Source organism: Mchenga conophoros, linkage group LG4, assembly GCF_057382185.1.
Source record: "Mchenga conophoros isolate Kocher_MC1m ecotype Shallow Benthic linkage group LG4, M_conophoros_male_GT1.1, whole genome shotgun sequence".
In the NCBI taxonomy this organism is placed as follows: domain Eukaryota; kingdom Metazoa; phylum Chordata; class Actinopteri; order Cichliformes; family Cichlidae; genus Mchenga; species Mchenga conophoros.
The window spans coordinates 20375908-20394850 of record NC_140529.1 but is presented as its reverse complement, the minus strand read 5'-3'; the positions used below and the strand labels follow the sequence as shown (position 1 = coordinate 20394850).

Genomic DNA, 18943 nt, shown 5'->3' with positions numbered 1-18943 from the left:
CATCCACACACACACTCACTCACGTGCACAGGCATACACACACAGTGTTTTAACCTTTTTTGACCATAGGAGGGTTTTACAATGGGTGTTTGTGAAGCTGTGTGTCACACAATAAAAGGGTGCAGTGGGGTGCTGGTTCTTCCCAGTTATCTAAAATCGAGGGCAGAAGGGCTGCCCTGAGATCCTCTCCTTGCCAGCACGTGAAAACTGATCGATCGCTGTTCTGTCTTGCTTTCTTTATGGGAATAAGTCTGAACTAGTGGGCCTGCTGATGTGCAGACCCAACTCTTATAGCCTCAACCCCCCTCAAAAGTCATAAAACCTAAACATTCACATTCTTTCTCTCCCTCTCAGTGAGCTTCAGTTACAACCTTGGCTTCCTGTGCAGTATGTTTTGTTCTTCCTAATCACAGAAATAAGGCCATGATTCTACACAAACAGCATTTCTTATAAATCAGCAGTATAATGCATCATAAAACAGTGTAATATTCCATTCCTGTTTTTCTTCAAAATAAACAATCATTTAATTTTATTACATGTACTTGGGGATTTTCACAGTCCAGCATCCAACATTGAAATCCGCTGGGGCAGTCCCAGCAGCACACATTTATACACAGACATCAACAACCCTTGTCCCTCAAAACTAGGTGCCTGCGGATCCCTCTCTATCTCCTGTCTCCCTATCTCGTGTCGTTGCTTGCTGCCCACTTCTTCGCACACTATGTTCTCCTTGCTTTGGATTACCAACTTCTTATCCCACTAACGGCAGCTTTCTGTCACCTCTGCTTGTCACATACACCTCTGACCTATTCTCCCAGTTCTATGTGTGTGTGCTCTATGTGTGAATGTTTAGTAGCTTGAACTATGACCTACTTAAATGAATAATGAATATAATGTTTTACTACTATTAATACAACTAAATCCCTAGTACTGCGATAATCTACTCTCACAAGTTTCATTACATATTATTAGCATTTATTGTATCAGTGCAAACTGTACAATGACATTTTTAAGAGTGAACTGGCCCTGCAAGCATCAGTGGTCTGAAGGCTCCTCCTGTGGTGGTGTCGTGGTACAGCAGCTTAAACTCTGAAAGGTTTTTGTGCAGGTCTGCTGATGGTTTGTGTTACTGTGGCTGTCTGGCACAGTAATACACAGCTGTGTCTTCAGGCTGCAGATTCTGTCCTTTTAAAGTCACTGTGTCGCTGGAAGAGTCTAATTCAACGCTGAACTTGTTCTTCAGTGAATCTTTGACATCTGTATCCTGACTCATCCACTCCAGTGCTTTTCCTGCAGGCTGTCTGATCCAAGCTGTGTAGTAGCTGCTCACAGAATAAGAGACCTGACAGGTGATGGTCAGACGCTGACCTGGCTGCACAGTCTCTGAGGCTGGCTGTGTCAGCTGTTCACACTTCACACCTGTAAAAAAATTAAAATGTTTTGTAATAAATTAACAATAGGAACAACTGCTGACTATGATCGATTTAAACAGACTTACATTCAGCTGCCAAGAGCATTAAAAGTACTACAAAAAACATCTTTGTTTGTGCACTCAATGTGCTGCGAACTCCACTCCACAGTCAGATGTCATATTTTTATACATGAATAACAGGAAGTCAAAAAGTTTGCATGTAATCAAACATTTAAAGCACTGGTGTTGGAAACTGTGATACGGTGTGCATTTTAGGACATCCTCAGGTCTCAGGAAAAAAGCTGTCATGTGAAATAATTCTCTGACTATATGCGTGTGACATTTTGATTTCAGAACAGATCAGCTAACAAATAACTGCATTTGGTCACATTCTATACCCTGTACGTCAGCACATTTAAGAGTTGTTTGGTATAATATATTAAACTTCAGCATTGTTTTGTAGTACAAAGCACAGGTAGTTCAGTGCATTGCAGCTTTGAAAAACACACACAAATACAGAAAACAGATGCAGATTATGAATACATTGTAATCCAATGAAGTTGGGGCTCCCACACATTTTCATGAAAGAGAAATTAGTAGTTTTATACCAAAAGAAAACTGTAGTTCAGTTCATCTTTTATAATGCACCTTAGAATATTATTATTGTTATTATTATTGAGCCTTGGCATGTATAGACCTTTACATATACATTTATTTGGAACAATTTGAGAAAGTATTTGTTATATTTATTTTAGTGCTGTCAAATATAATAAAACATAACTAATTAATCTTACAATTTTCTGTAGTTAATCACGATTAATCGCAATTACTTGATCAATATCCTGGTTACAATTATATTTTTTAAACTTTATATTTAAGCTTGTAACTCACATTTATGCAATATAATAAATAAACGCAGAATAAACAGAATGAATGTATGCTTAAATTCAAAGAGAATTTGAATAGTTTTCTTCAATGTTAGCAAAGGTTCTCTCCTGTGGAATACTACATTTTAAAAAGCCTATAAACCTACTAATAGGTAAGTATACACTAATCTATAATATATATTAGTGCTGTGGTTTAATTTTGATTAATCATGATTAAATATCATTCATTTTTATTCTATATTATTCGTGTTTCCTTTTGCATGAGCAAACAGACTTGGAAAAAAAAGGGAAAATATAAGCACTTAACATGTTTATTTAACATCTTGAACATTCATGTTAACAAAAAACTCTGTAAACATTTATCCACTCTCTCTCTGTCACTCTTTGGGAGGCACTTCAAGTCCTTGACATGAGGAACCAAAGCTATCTAAAGTGCGTGTTCTCAACAATATAAAAGGTCTGCAGTTTGTTGCAATCCACTTGGCAATTGTGTGAGTCAGTATTTCAGAGGTAGACTTACTGAGTCCCTGATGCTCTGTGAGTGGTTTGTTGCAAGCTGGGTGACGCGTTAGCCAAAGTGCTAGCAGCATCCCCGACTAACGTATGCTTCGTGTCAATGTGATATTTTAAGCTGGAAGTGCTTCGGTGAAAAGAAAATTCCTTCTTGCACAATGTGCATAACACTTTATGTCGGTCGACTGTTCCGTCTTGTTCTTTTTTGATACTCAAATTTCCCATCGAGAGGGCCAATGTGCGTTTATCATCTTCCATATTGAGTTCAGCTGCCCATCACTACCAGATCAACTGGTACATTTGCGCATCACAACGCCACAACGAAGGCTGTTCAGACTCCTCAAAAATGCAGTCAAAAAATGCGTCCTCCTTTTCCCCATTTTGAAGGATGGGTCGGGTGTATTCTTCGTGGCCCACCATATCCCAGAATTCATAGCGCAGCCCAACCAATTCCAGTTTCCAACAATGGCAGCAGCTACTTAGTTTTAATATTAGTCTAAGTACTCTATCTGGGTCACAAAATAAACTTTTAAGATATTTTCAGGGGAAAATGTAGCTGTGTAAACTTCAAATATCTGCTGCTGCTATCAAGACATCACATATTTGCAAAAGTGCTCCGACATTTTTGGAGCCGTCTGTTACCCACTCAGCTAGCTCATTAGCTAGCCGGCTGTTTTCACCGTTGCACTCCTGGCACATTGTTTTCAAACCCCCCGTAGTCTTTCGCTACTCAGGGTAAACGTGATATGTAAGTTTCTTAAATAACTTAAAATTTTTATTGTTTGGGTTTTTACAGTGTTTTATTTGTTTAGAGTAAATCAGTTTGGCTGACATTAAAGTTGTAAAGTTTTCACACAGCTGAATAAACGTCAAACAGAAAACTGATTAAACAAAAGTGTGATATGATCGAGAATTTACCCAGCCTCCTGAGGACCCAGCCCACGTATACCACAAAGGCTGAGTCCTCAGGAGGATGCAATTTGGACACCCCTTTGGAGTCATTCTACACTCCAGATGCGTTAATTGCGTTACATATTTGAATCGCATTGATTTTGTGTTAACGTGTTAATTTTGGTAGTACTAATTTATTTACATATATTACTTTTCTGGGGCTGTGTGTTTCTGGATGCTGAGCATTTGCACAGGTCTGTGATCAGGTGTCAAAGACTGTCCAGGCTTTTATTGCATTTAGATGTGTGCATTTTCAACTGTTCAGCAGAGTTAAACCCTGCAGCTAATTGATTCTGTTTATTTTTCTATATTTTCAGTGAAAGAAACATTTTATCTGTTTCATAATCACTGACAGACAAATTGTCAATGTATTTGGAATAATGGCTGCAATAACAGCCCTCCCTGCATTTGTCTGACCTACTGTCTGATCACAAATGTCTACCCAGAAGCAATCTCCTTAGTCTTCCATCTTTAAAATGAATTCACCAGTTTTCAGCTTTCCTGTGTAAATGGTTTGAATCAACAACTAGTTCTTTGACTTTTTAATAGCTTAATAGTTTGTGTCCATCAGCACTCAATCCCTGCTGAATTAGTGATTATACTCATCATCATAGAAGAGAGTACAGAAAAGATGAATGCAGTTGTGAAAAATGCGAATCTCAGAGCATTTGGTTTGGATTTTAGAGTTAAAAAAGTGCATTAATAACAATAAAAAATGGCGGAACTGCTATTCTGGAAAGAATAATGGAAGACATTTGATATATAATTTTGATTGAACAATTATTCATATTAGTATGGGATCTGAACACACACATGTTGAGTAAATCTTAACTATATACTTTTCTTTAGCCACTCAAAAGAAAAAAAATGATCCTAGTAGATACATGTAGCAGTGATGAGGACTGTAGGATTTTGCACAGTTGAGATCACTGAGTGTTGAGCACAATAATAAACAACAGAATATTCAGTCTTCAGACCGTTCATCTGCAGAGACAGCTGCTATCTGCTGATGTCAAAAGACCTTGAAATAACTGAGAGTAGCAAGCAATGCCCCCATCACTGCTAATGTAATCAATCCAGAGGCTGTACAACTCAATAAAGTAAATGTCAACAAAAGTATAACCAATCTAGAAAGCTAGAAGTAGCATTGCTGTCCTACAGTTCATCTTTTTCAGTTGTGTCTCTCTCTGTCGACTAATCTTTTTCTCACTGCAGCAGAGGGATAAATAGAGTCGTTTATGGGAGTGAAACACCATACTTTTCATTTATCTCTTTAAAACTTTTTCAAACATATTTATTTATATTTATAATTTTATCATACAATTTAGAATCAAGGATTGCTTTGATAAGCATAAAAGGATATGAAATGTCATATTGTAAAGAATATATTTGCTAATGATGTTAAATAGATACAGTTAGGTCCATAAATATTTGGACAGAGAAAAAGGTTTTGTTTTTGGGTTGCACATTAACACAATTAATTTTAAACAAAACAGCTCAGATGTGGTTGAAGTACAGACTGAAATCTTTAATTCTTTGGGTTGAACAAAAAGACTGCATAAAATTGTGAGGAACTAAAGCATATTAAACACTATCCCTTCATTTCAGGGGTTCAAAAGGAATTGGACAAATACAATTACTTGAAAATAAAACTTTCATTTCTAATACTTTCTGAAAACATTTTGCTGGCAAAGACTCCTGGGTTCCTTTTCTGTATAATTTATGTCACTGTTCGTCTGTACTATGAAACGTCGCCCAATCAGTTTGACTGCATTTAGCTGGATTTGTGTAGACAGTATGTCTCTGAAAACCTCAAAATTCAATTAACTTCTTCTGTCCTGTGTCTACATCACACAACACTAGTGTCCAAGTGACACTGGCAGCCATGCACGTCTAAGCCATCACACTGCCTCCAAAGTGTTTTAGAGATGATGTGTTATGCTTTGGATAATGAGCTGTCCCATCTCTTCTCCATACTTTTTTTCTTGCCATCATTCTGGTAGAAGTTGATCTTGGTTTCATCTGTCTGAAGAATGTTTTTCCAGATCTGAGCCGCAAAAATGTTTTAAATGTTTCTTTTTTTAACCAAGATTAGTCTAGATTTTTTAGCCAAATGTAGATCACTAAATGTTTTTTACTTCTCTTGTTTCTATTTAGAACTGATTATCATAAAAGAAACATATTCAACCACTTTAAGTCTACAAATGAATATTGCACTATATATATTAAATTATGCTATAAAAACCTCCCTGAAAACAAACTGAGAAACAAACATGTTTGATTTAGACTCTTTGGAAGAATAAGATAACCACATGGATTTCTGTTAAAGTCGGTTTCTTATTACTCTAAAAATGAGATGAGAGTGGTCCCCTGGTGACATCATCCTACAAATGTTTAAACGCTGCCGAGAGTTTGTTCAGGTCTGCTGATGGTTTGTGTTAATGTGACTCTCTGGCACAGTAATATACAGCAGTGTCTTCATGCTACACATTCTGTCCATTAAAAGCAACTGTGCCTTTTCCTGTTTGATCTCTCCTCCTCGCTAACTCATACAAATCATAACATTATTTCCTTTGCGTGTCCAGCCTTACATACAACTCAATTTCAGCATTTTCCTCTTCATTTGCCTCTTTCTGTGCCGCATCTTTTTTGCTAATCTCGTCCTTTAAATAGTTTTCTGTACTTCCCCAATTCCATCACCGAGTCTACTTGTCATCTTTCCTCTGTCCAGAGTATACATCAGACATCTTATTGGCCTTTCACCTCAGCACTACAGCTGTACTTTCCAAATTATCTGGTAATTTTGAAATTCAAGCAGGAAAAGATATAAAGCAGGTTTGCAGTCATCCCTGAACTCTGTGCAACATTCTTCTGTATTCAACTTCCATTTAATCATTAGCTTTACCTTTACTTGCTTCCTCTTCCTGATTACCAAAGACTACCATACAATATGAGCCACATTTTCTCACGTCTCTCTCTACCGTATGTATAGCATCCACCTGTGTGCATATCCAGTCTTATAGGTCCCTCTTTGTTGCTCCATCTTCTTAAAGTGTTCACCACAGCCATTTCCATGCTTTTGGCAAGATCCACTACCATCTATTTTTCTTCATTTTTCTCTTTAGCAACATGCCTATCCAACACCTCATCACCTTGAAGTCTGCTCCAATCACCTCTCTCTCTCTCTCTCTCTCTCTCTCTCTCCACTAGGAACACTAGCTACCATTTCATCCATGCTACTCTCTCCATCAGACAGCTTCCTACCTTTACCAGTCATAGTCCCTACATTTAAAATACCTCCTCTCCTGCCTTTCTTTTTCTCTTGCTGCCTCCTAAAATGCTTCACCCGTCTTCTCTCTTCTCTTCGGCCAACAGCACTGTTTCCACTGGAACCACTGGTAGACCAATAGCAGCAAAAGCAGTTGTTGCTTAAACAACCATTGCTCAAGCAATTTTACAAAAATCTTAATAAGCGCTATGGTTCAGCTGCTATCTTTTGCAAGCAAAATATTAATTAATAAATTAAAAAATGTAGGAACATTAAAAAAGAAAAAGAAAAATATTTGCACATTACCATTAATATGTTACAAACATAATCAGTTGATGTGTGATTAATGAATAAAAGCAAATATGGATACATAAAGTTTGTTTACAAGTGAAGAGAAAACTGAGCAGTCACTGAGGTTTTTGTGCAGGTGTTACTCTGTCCTCAGTCACTGTGCTTTGTCGGGCACAGAAGTAAACAGCAGAATCTTCTGCTGTCAGACTCTTGATCTCGAGATACTGTCTGCTGCTGGAGTCTTCTTCAGTCATGATGAAACGACTTTGAAAAGAATTGCCATAGGAGGCAGAGTTTCTTCCTGTGTTCATCCACCCAATCCACTCCAGAGCTCTGCCCGGCCTCTGTTGTATCCAGTGAATATTGTAGCTTGTTAAGCTATAACCAGATATGATACATGACATCTTCACTCTCTCTCCAGGTCTCTTCACCTCAGAAGGAGACTGCTCCAGTTTGATCTCACTCCTAACTCCTGTTAAAAAAAAAAAAAAAGGGGGGGAGAGAGAGAGAGTTACTATGAGACTTTTTCATTCAGTAGTTTTAAAGAAATTTTTTTTTATTTTTTACCCTGAAGCCAAACTATAAGGACAAAGGTCCAGGAAAATATATAGTCCATATTTTCACAATCACAGTAACACAGATGTAAATTTCAAATTCAAATTTTATTTGTCACGTACACAGTCATACACAGTACGATATGCAGTGAAATGCTTGGACAACTGCTCGTGACCTAAAGAAAACAAAAAAGGAAAAGGCTATGAATAAGATAGGAAATAAATATGAAAAATTAAAAAGGGTAAATTTAACTAGGAAGGAATAGAATATAAATTAAGGTTAAAAATGAAATAACTGTACAACACAAATTAGAATGAGGGTAAATTTAACTGGGAAGAATAAGATAAAGATAAATATATAAATTAAAGTTGAAAATAAAATAACTGTACAACAAAATACACAATACACAATATAGAACTATATAAGAATGTATGAAGAAATCTAAATATAAATAAATATATACACAATAACAGCAGCTGTACAAGTATTAACCGGAAATGAAGAATATAGTGACCAGTGTTGTGCAAAACCAAAGTCCAGAAAGTCCAGTGTGTGTGTAAGAACTGTATGTGTGGGTCAGTACTGTGTGGTGGTGTGATTGAGAGACCGTATCGCCTGCGGGAAGAAGCTCCTCCTCAGTCTCTCTGTGTTGGTCTTCAGGGAGCGGAATCGCTTTCCTGACCTCAACAGAGAGAACAGTCTGTTGTTGGGATGGCTGAGGTCCTTCACGATCTTCCTGGCCTTGGTCCAGCACCGCCTGCTGTAGATTGAGTGCAGGTCAGGGAGCTCGGAGCGGATGGTGCGCTCAGCTGACCGCACAACCCTCTGTAGAGCTCGTCTGTCCTGCATGGTGCTGTTCCCGAACCAGGTTAAGATGTTTCCCGTCAGGATGCTCTCTATGGTGCACGAGTAAAAGTTCCTGAGCACCTTGGAGGGCAGTTGGAAGTCTCTCAAGCGTCTGAGGTGGTAGAGACGCTGTCGGGCCTTTTTCACCACGGTGTTGATGTGACAGGACCATGACAGGTCCTGCGTGATGTGAACTCCGAGGTATTTGAAGCTGTCCACTCTCTCCACTGGGCACTCGTTGATGACGGGGGTCTGGTAGTTCCTCTCCTGCTTAGTGCTGAAGTCCACTATCAGCTCCTTTGTCTTACTGACGTTTAGAAGGAGGTTGTTCCTCTGGCACCAGTTCTCCAGATTCCTAATCTGCTTCAGGTAGGCCGTCTCGTTGTTATCAGAGATCAGGCCCACCACGACGGTGTCGTCAGCAAACTTGATGATGGTGGTGGAGCTGGTAGTGGCCACACAGTCATATGTGTACAAAGAGTACAGCAGGGGGCTCAGAACACACCCCTGTGGGGCTCCAGTGCTGAGAGTGGTGGAGGCTGAGACATGTCCGCCCATCCTTACTGCCTGTGGTCTGCCAGTTAGGAAGTTGGAGATCCACTGACACATAGATGAGCTGAGTCCCAGATGCTCCAGCTTGGTGGTGAGTGTGGAGGGAATTATGGTGTTAAATGCAGAGCTGTAGTCTATGAAGAGCATTTTAACATAATTCCCCCTTCTAGTGTCCAAGTGAGTGAGTGATGTGTGGAGGAGATGAGAGATGGCATCGTCTGTGGAACGATTTGGACGGTAAGCGAACTGTAGTGGGTCCAGTGTGTCTGGTAGTGAAGAAATGATGAAGTCTCTGACCAGGCGTTCAAAGCACTTCATCACTACTGAGGTGAGGGCTACAGGGCGATAGTCATTGAGAGAAGCAGGGTGGGGTTTCTTTGGGACAGGAACAATGATGGACTCCTTGAAGCATGTGGGGATCACCGACTGAGATAAAGAGATGTTGAATATCTCAGTGAACACAGGAGCTAGCTGGTATGCGCAGTCTCTTAGGATACGACCTGGGATGCCGTCTGGTCCTGCTGCTTTCCTGGTGTTCACTCTCTTGAAGGCTCTCCTTACTTCATGCTCGGAGATGACGAGCACGTTTCCGGTGCTGGCAGTATCTTCCTGTTTGCAGCCGTTAGCGCCGCTAACACTAGCATTGTTGGAGACCTTAGCTGCAGCCTCGAAGCGAGCATAGAAAGTGTTCAGCTCGTCTGCCAGAGTCACGGCCGCGTTCGTCATACTGGTTGTTGGTGCTTTATAGTCCGTTATTGTCCTTAGTCCCCGCCACAGGCTCCTAGAGTCACTCTGTTGGAGTTGTGACTCTAGTTTCCTCCCGTAGCGCTGCTTCGCCTCTTTCACCGCCCTCCGCACGTTATATGACGCGGCTTTGTACGGGTCCATGTCCCCCGTCATGAGTCCCGTGTTGTAGGCAGCGGTGCGGGATCTCAGAGCGTCGCGGATGGTTTTATCCACCCACGGCTTCTGGTTGGGAAACGTTGTGATAGTCTTTGTCTCCACGGTATCATCCGCTAGTTTCCCGATGAATCCCACAACCGCTTCCGTAAACACGTTGACGTCATCGTCGGAGCTGTTTCTGAACATGCCCCAGTCTGCGTCATCGAGTGCGTCCTGTAACGCGGCCACCGATTGATCCGTCCAGCGCGCGACCTTCCTCTGAACCGGAACTTCCTGTTTCAGCCTTTGTTTGTATTTTGGCATGAGGAAGATGGCGGCGTGATCAGATTTGCCAAACGGGGGGCGGGATTGTGCCTTGTAGCCGTCCTTGACCGTAGTGTAGCAGTGGTCCAGTGTCCTTTCACCCCTGGTGGGGCAGGTGATGTGTTGATAAAAGTTCGGCGCTGCGCGTTTGAGGTTGGCGCTATTAAAGTCCCCCGTCACAATAAGCGCAGCGTAACACAGTAAAGGAAGGCTGGTGATGGTGTGTTTATAAGGGAGGGAACTTTGCATAGACCTCCCTCTGCAGATTTAACATAGGAGAAATTTGGTATTCAAAATCTAAGTGGAGCTTTTCAGTTTTTTGGGTATAGCAGGTAAGAACTTGCAAGTTCATAAATAGTCTACTTTTGCATGTATATCATGCCTTTTAATATAGGCATAAAAAATCTATAGCAACATACAAACAAATAAATACTACTAGTAACTAGTACTGTACTGTGAAAGAAATGTAGACATAGAAAAAGATTTGTTTTCAAATTAACAATTTATTTGAATTGTTCATTAATTATTACAGACTCCATGATCCATCCAAAAAGGTAAATCTCGTTCAAATAATTAACAACAATTAAAGAAAAAAATTAATAAACAAGTGATTGGTGAGCCATTTTCCTAGTGGAATAAGCTGATTCAAATCAAGCCAGCAAAATATCTCAACCAGCATGACAGAGACTTCATTTTTTTTCCTTTAACTTCTTTTAATTTTTGCAGTATAATCGCTGCAAGGTCATCCTTTAACCAGCCATGATTATTTATCACCATTTATTATTAATCTGCCAATCTTTAAATGACATCTAGTAATAATGCGCAGGCAAATTAAATGGGGATTTAAATTTGCATTTTACCTGACTGATATTTCAGAGTGCTAAAAATGAACAGCCAGAAAGAGCTAATAAGAAACATATATGCTGAATTTGAATTTAAGTTTTTTAATCCGTGAATGTTTGATCCAATTTTGACTGAATAATATTTGTAACACATGTATTATTTTATTCTGCTACTTCACACACAAAATAACTTGTGTGATATATCATAAGGCAACAGATTGCTCTGTTGCCTTATGATATATTAATCATTGTGTTTTGGGGTTAGACTTGTTGGGTAATGTTGAACATTTTTCAATGTATTTCAAACTTTAATTAAAACAACAAACAGCAAATAAGGATAAACAACCTAATTCTGCCTTGGGATCGCTGACAAAATGAAAACTGAGCAGTGCACTTATTGTGTCTCTTGAGCACAGTAATAAGCAGCAGAATCTTCAGTTTTCAGTCTGTCCATCTGCAGCTCCACCTGCTGTTTGCTTCGTCTCTGGAGATGGTAAACCTTCCTTGAACTGACTGAGAGTAGCTTGTAACTTCGATGTAAGCAACCATCTCAAGTCCTTTTCCAGGAGCCTGTCTGACCCAGGCCATCCAGTAGCTGCTGAATGTGAATCCAGAACAACTACAGGTCAGTCTGTGACTCTACAGGCCTTTTAATCACTGATTTAGATTGTGTCAGAGTCTGACCATTAACTCCTGTCAAAGCAAAACAAAACAAACAAATAAAAGGACAAAAAGAAGAAGATGAAGAAAATAATCTCTAATCAAGTTTTGATTACAAATTTGACAAAACATTAGAGAAACTCTTCACCTGCCCAGATTATGATAGAAAGCAGCAGCCCTGTTCTTGCATCCATTACATCAAGCTGTGTGACGATTCCACTCTGTCATCCTCACTGCAGTCATACTATATAAATAGTTATAACACATTCAAGTTTTGCACTGACTTTGCACCTTGACATGTAACACCTTTTTTTAAGATCGACCCCTGGGGTCTCCAGTGCATAACCAATCAAAACCCCTGATTCATTATTGTTATCACATCTGATATACAAACAGCATGATATCTGCATTTTTATTAGATCTTTGTTTCACAAATAGCATTTTTTTGATTACTAAAATGTTTTTGTGTTATAATCAAAATATACTTTATTGTCACTATGTTGAGTATTACAACTACCTTTAGTGGTGAAGTATATGTGTGTACAAACATGATGTTGATGGGGAAATGTGTTACTGATGTGACAACAGCATCAACACAATTAAAAAAATGCAATACTGTCAAGCACTGCATTTGAGTTTTCAATAAAAACATGTTATTTTTTTTTCAAATGTATAATTTTTCAATGTATAATTGAAAAATTATACACAGATAGTGTGTGACAAGGCATGTCACACACTCTCTGTGTTAGCTGTGAAAGTTGTTCTTCTCTTAAAAGCAAATATAAACATACATCTTCAGAAGAGTTTTACTTGAAGCAAATGTTCTCAGTCTTGTATCACAAGTACTTGATGGGACTGCTAATTACACCAAAGAATGTACCATGTGTAGTGTGACTTGAGTGTACTATGCAATAGCTCATAGTTCATGTGTTACATCTTAAAAAGATGAACATCCTGTGTGACAATTGTTCAGGTGACAGATGGACAGAGATACTACAGGTACATCCAAAGTAACTAAAAAGAATCAAGCTGCTAATATCAGCAGCAGCAGAGTTGCACTTAGTTTGCGTAGAGAAGAAGCATGAAGAGGAAGAAAGTGAAGCACATGGAAAGAAGACAAACCACAAACGGGACAAAGCTTCAAAAGAATAGAAAAGAATGCATTGACATGGATGGTACAATTTTTTTTCAAAGAAGAACAGACAGTTAAAAAAAACTGTAACCATTAAAAAAAGAAAAACCAAAGACCTGAAATATGACAAAAAATATTTTCAGTTGTAACCATTTTTAAATACATTTTGAACCAAAAATAATAAAAGGTGCACATTAAAATAAATTAAGCATAAGATAAAATATAACAGGATTGGCTAAAACACTGTCAAAATAATGTTAAGGTAAAATTTATTTTAACATGTATGTATGGTCTGCACCAAGCTAGGGTGGACTACTGAATTATATTGTACAGCTGCAAGAACAACCCCAGTCAGCGTGCCTCTCGAGCACAATAATAAACAGCAGAATCTTCAGTCTTCAGACTGTTCATCTGCAGATACAGCTGCTCTCTGCTGTTGTCTCTGGAGATGATAAACCGACCTTGAACTGACTGAGAGTACCAAGTGCTGCCCCCACTGCTGCTAATTCTTGCGATCCACTCCAGTCCTTTTCCAGGAGCCTGTCTGACCCAGGCCATGTAGTAGCTGCTGAATGTGAATCCAGAGGCTGTACAGGTCAGTCTGTGAGATTCTCCAGGCCTTTTAACTGCTGGATCGGACTCAGTCAGAGTCTGACCATCAACACCTGTGAAAACACAAAAGAAAATAAATGATATACCATATCTTAACCAAGTTTTATAAAACAGATGTCAGTTGATGTTTTCACCTGCCAGGCAGACAGTTAATAGCAGCAGCCCTGTTCTGTAATACATTATGTAAGTTGTTTGTCATCTGTCCACTCTCATCCACTTTTCAGTCTCATAAGTAGAGGTAGAAGATTTGAGTTTTGCATTTGATTTTTGACTCCTCCTCACAAACTTGGTTGATTTTCTGCCTTTGGGAAAGATGAACCAGAGCCTCCGGGCTCGGTCCGCTAGACCGCTTAATAACATCATCCACCAACTTCATTCCCCCCTCTGCCCGCTGCTGTAATACACTCTCTCATACAAGTTACAATCATATCTTTAATTGTCTATGAAACTGCAACATTTGCACCACATACTTGCTGCTGTTGGTCACTGCACTACTGTCAATGTATAACACACGAGATGCTCTCTTTTTATTTAATTGGATTTCTATCTTGCACGACTGCACTATGTACATAGGTTTGACTTTCATATATTTCCCTGCGGTGTCCTTTATCTTTCTTAATTCTTCCTAAGAATAATGTGAGAGAGAAACAGTATTTCAATTCTCCCCTATGTGCTGTACATGTAGCAAATTAAAAATATAATATTTTGAATACTGAATGTTGAATTAGATGAGTTATGCTTGGGACACAATTATTAGCTTTAATAGTCAAAATTGAAATTAGGATAATGAGACAATATTGAAACAAAACTGTATTTAAATGCTGAACTGTTTGCAACACCAGGAAACTGTCTGTATATTTAAGAGAAGTTCACTCTTATATTGACAAGACTTTTCTTCCGACCTTTTTCCTACTGATAAATCTTTTACTTACTTTTAAAGTTTTAAATAATACGGCGCCTAGTTATTTAAACAAACTCCTCAACATGTATGACCCCAAAAGAGCACTGAGATCATCTATAGCCAGATGCTCTTAGCACAGCCAAGGTCTCAGTTGAAGTATAGAGGAGATCTGAAATAATCTGCCAGAGGAGATTCATACTTCAGTCTATTCAGTCTTTTAATTCTCATCTTAAAACTCATTATTTACTTTGACTTTTAATTCGAGTTCAGTATGAGTACCATCAGGCCTGTTTTATGTTTTTTATTGTTAATTCACTTTCTTCTTATTTATCTGTATTTGTTTCAAATTTATCTATATTTGTTTCTCTATTGTTTTCTCTTGTTTTTAGCTGATTGTGAAGCACTTTGGTTGTATCTGTTGTTTTTAAATGTGCTATACAAATACATTTTGAATTTGAAATCTTTCTGAAATGTATTACTGATGTGGCATAAAATGTTGTCGTTAAAGACGTTCACACTAAAACAGAGTCTTTTAAAAGATTGTGTTAGAGTGTTTAAGATTTGGGACAAATTACTGTTTGCACTTCTGCATGAAGCAAAAATCATAGACCTTCGTTGGGCGGATTCAGTCTGATGAGAAAAAAAGTTATTCTGTCACTATTCACTGAGTTATACTGTGTTGCCTTTAGGTCCCTACAATATAGGACTCCGAGGCTTTTGGTGATCACCCTGTGACATGAACTGACCGCATTAAAGAAGTACAGGCAGACTTTAAAAATAATTTTGTGGGTGAAAATAAGGGATTACACTCTTTGTGGTAAATAAATATATATTTGTGACAGTGACACTAATGATAATCAAAGGTTCTCATGAAATTCCACATGAAATGAATGTGGACGCTTTGAGTGGTGATGAACTACCCCAAACCACAATTTTGTAAAATATATAAAAGGTAAGTTAAAAATGTCAGGGACACGATATCAAAAACATGTTTTTTGAGAAATAGCTGGAACATGAAATGATAACAACTTTATATTTATCAGATATTGCAAGAAACCAACCTCACTGGGTCATTTTTAACCTGTTTATGCATCTAAGGGTTTCTTTTAGATCACTTTATACCTACATCGCTAGTTGTGACCTGAGGTCCTCACCCAAGGCTCTTCTGGTCATCCCACAATCATGACTGAGAACCAAGGGTGATCTGTTTTTTCTTTTTTCTTTTTCTCTCAGGACACCAACTCTTTGGAATATTCTCCCCGAAGAGATCAGTTAGCTCACGTTCATCTTTTGAATCCCTGTTAAAGACATATTTTTATAAGCAGGTTTTCCTGTGACTCCATTTAATTATTTCTATGTTATTATTTCTGTTTCTATGTCAGCCTACATAACTGTTTAACCACTGTATCTCAATCATTTTTATTATTTATTTGTTTGCTTTTAATTTATCTTTTTTCCTTCTCTATTCTCTACTATTCCAGTTTTTCTCTTTGTGCAGCCAGTATTCCCATACCTAATGCTGTTTTAATTGTGTTTCCTCTTAAATACAGTAGGAATGTCTCTGTAACTCTCCTGGGGGGTGAACAACATACTATCAAAACATATTCCCAAATTTAGTGTCTTGTGTTTATCTTATCAATGTCAGGACTGATGTGGAGCAACAACAAAGTACAAAGTATCTAAAATTATAATATCTCATTGGCATTACTATATTAAGTAAGGGGTGATTATTTTAAAAGGATTGAAGCAAAGATCTAATGTAGCAGAAATGGTGTGAAACAGAACCTGTGGCTAGTCATGGTAAAGATGAAGCAGATGGAGACTTGAATAAGGCTCTTTGTATGAGTTTAAGATGTGGAGGCAAAGAGTCACAAAACAGGCAGAATGACAGAATACATTGAGTTTAAAGTAAAATTAATGAAGACATATTGACATGCAAAGGGCAATGAAGAAAATTAATGGACCAGAGTAATGGCAATATAATTGAGTTTGACTGAGAGGGCAAACCTGCAGTGATAGCAAGAAGTGACTACTAGCCCAGACACCTGGGAATGCAGGCCAGAAAGTAAACAGAGATCTTTGTTGTGAGGTGAATAGAAACATTATTATTATGCAAAATGTTTAATATTATTATTACTATTTCTACATTATTATTTCAACCCACATTTTTCCATTCAGACTGCCTCTCCCTTTAAAAGTGGTCTGAGGGCGCCTCCTCTGGTGGATTTACACGTTGAGGCTCTGACAGGTTTTTGTACAGAGCTGCTGGTTGTTTGTGTTACTGTGAGTTTCTGGCACAGTAATACACAGCTGTGTCATCAGGCTGCAGATTCTGTCCAGTTAAAGTCACTGTTTTACTGGAAGAGTCTGTAGAAATACTGAACTTGCTTTTAAGTGAATCTTTGTAGTATGTTGTAGATCCAACTCCCATCCCAATCCATTCCAGCCCTTTTCCTGCAGGCTTTCTGATCCAAGCTGTGTAGTAGCCAGTAACAGAATAAGAGACCTGACAGGTGATGGTCAGACGTTGACCTGGCTGCACAGTCTCTGAGGCTGGCTGTGTCAGCTGTTCACACTTCACACCTGTTAAAAAAGAAAATTTTTTGTGAGAAATTACAGGTTATATCATAAAACAGATACTGTTGAATGTTATCAAAAGAGACTCACATGAAGTTGCTAAGAGCAGTAAGAGAGCTGCAAAAAACATGTTTTTTGATGAACGTGTCATGATGTGAACTCAACACCACATTCTGATGTAAAGCTTTTATAGCTGAGTAACAGAGGAAGTCAGCGAGTTTGCATATAAATGCATAAACATTACATAGTAACTCTTTAATTTGCCTTTTATTTCCTTTTGCTTTTCTTCACTGGGCAGCCAGTATTCCATATCTATTGTTTCAAATATAATGTCTCTTGAATACAATATTGATGTCTGTGGATCTTTGATGTAGGGGTGAAAACCGTAAAAACACCATCAAAACATATTGAATTTATCTTTTTAGCATTAATGTTGATGTCTTCTTTTTAGAAACAACAAAGTGTGAAGTCGATAAGTCGTGGTATCTCATTGGCATTACTGTATTAAGTAAGGAGAGATTATTTGAAAGGAATGAAGCAAAGAGCTAATGTAACAGAGCTGAGGCCCAAGAGTCAAAGAAAGTAAAACAGAATCTGCGAAGTCTATATGCTAATGATAGTGAAGGTATGAAGACTTGAATAAGGCTCTTTGAATGACCAGGATGAGTTTAAGATCGGGAGAGAAAGGGTCACAGAAACTAGACTCCGTGAAGAGAGAATGACAGAATATACTGAGATTTAAAGTAAAGTAAATGGAAGCAGAGTTTCAGTTTGACTGACTGGGAAACCTTAAGTGAAATAAATAAGCAGCCTAAACAATCAGGAATGCAGACCAGAAGATCTAATTTACATTTGACTGAAGCTCTGTAAATGAACTTTCTTTGTAAAATGTTTCATAATAAGACTGCCTCTTCCTTCAAGTTTAAGTGGTCTAAGGACTCCTCTACTGGTGAATTTAACGATTGGGTCTCTCAGGGGTTTATGTACAGGTCGGCTGATTGTTTGTGTTACTGTGAGTCTCTGGCACAGTAATACACAGCTGTGTCGTCAGGCTGCATATTCTGTCCAGTTAATGTCACTGTTTTGCTGGAAGAGTCTGTGGAAATACTGAACTTGCTTTTAAGTGAATCTTTGTAGTATGTGGAAGATCCAAGTGCCATTCCAATCCACTCCAGTCCTTTCCCTGCAGGCTGTCTGATCCAAGCTGTCCAATAGCCAGAATAAGAGACCTGACAGGTGATGGTCAGACGTTGACCTGGCTGCACGATCACAGAGGCTGGCTGGTTCAACTGTTCACACTTCAAACCTGTTAATGAAGGCAATATTTTGTGATAAACTGCAGGTTATATTACAAAGCAATGTTCAACGTTACCCGTCTAAAGAGACTCACATGAAGTGGCTAAGAACAGTAAGAGAGCAACAGAAAACATGTTTTTTGATGAACGTCGCATATTGTGAACCTCACACCACAGTCTGCCACAGCTTTTATAGCTGAGTAACAGAAGAAGTCAATAAGTTTGCATATGAATGCATAAAGCGTTCAAGAGGATCTAACTGGTGGCCGTTTCAGAAACTGCCACCTAATTACAAATTTAAAAAAAACCTTACTCACATGTAAGACATGAATAAAAAAAAAAAAGCTGACTTCTGTTCACTGTTGGTTACATTGAGTTACATTTAAATTATAAGTCAAACAATGAGGTAAAAAGGACTGCTACTGTCACTTCTGTTAATGGTAT

The 18943-nt window shown here is 38.4% G+C and overlaps 2 protein-coding genes across 2 annotated transcripts in view; both read right to left on the bottom strand.

Moving 5' to 3' along the window:
* Window positions 1–18943, bottom strand: part of LOC146575960 (immunoglobulin mu heavy chain-like) — a 526942-nt gene that overhangs the window by 401511 nt on the left and 106488 nt on the right. The gene's annotated exons all lie outside the window — the stretch shown is intronic.
* On the bottom strand, window positions 1127–17345 carry LOC146575962 (uncharacterized). The gene is made up of 8 exons (XM_085272459.1): window positions 17295–17345; window positions 16910–17210; window positions 15870–15925; window positions 13576–13779; window positions 7465–7793; window positions 5740–5809; window positions 1499–1567; window positions 1127–1419 (listed from the first exon to the last, which is right to left on the bottom strand). The coding sequence occupies exons 1-8, from the start codon at window positions 17332–17334 to the stop codon at window positions 1127–1129; spliced, it is 1362 nt and encodes a 453-aa protein (XP_085128585.1). The 5' UTR covers window positions 17335–17345.

What these genes read in the sequence shown, in the direction of transcription:
- LOC146575962 (XM_085272459.1), bottom strand. Translation starts at nt 17,334, where the DNA reads ATGTTTTTTGCAGCTCTCTTACTGCTCTTAGCAACTTCAT. An exon ending in ACTGCTCTTAGCAACTTCAT is followed by an intron (nt 17,211 to 17,294) that starts GTGAGTCTCTTT and finishes CTTTTTTAACAG; the next exon opens with GTGTGAAGTGTGAACAGCTG. An exon ending in GTACTCTCAGTCAGTTCAAG is followed by an intron (nt 7,794 to 13,575) that starts GTCGGTTTATCA and finishes TTTTTTTAACAG; the next exon opens with GAGTTAGGAGTGAGATCAAA.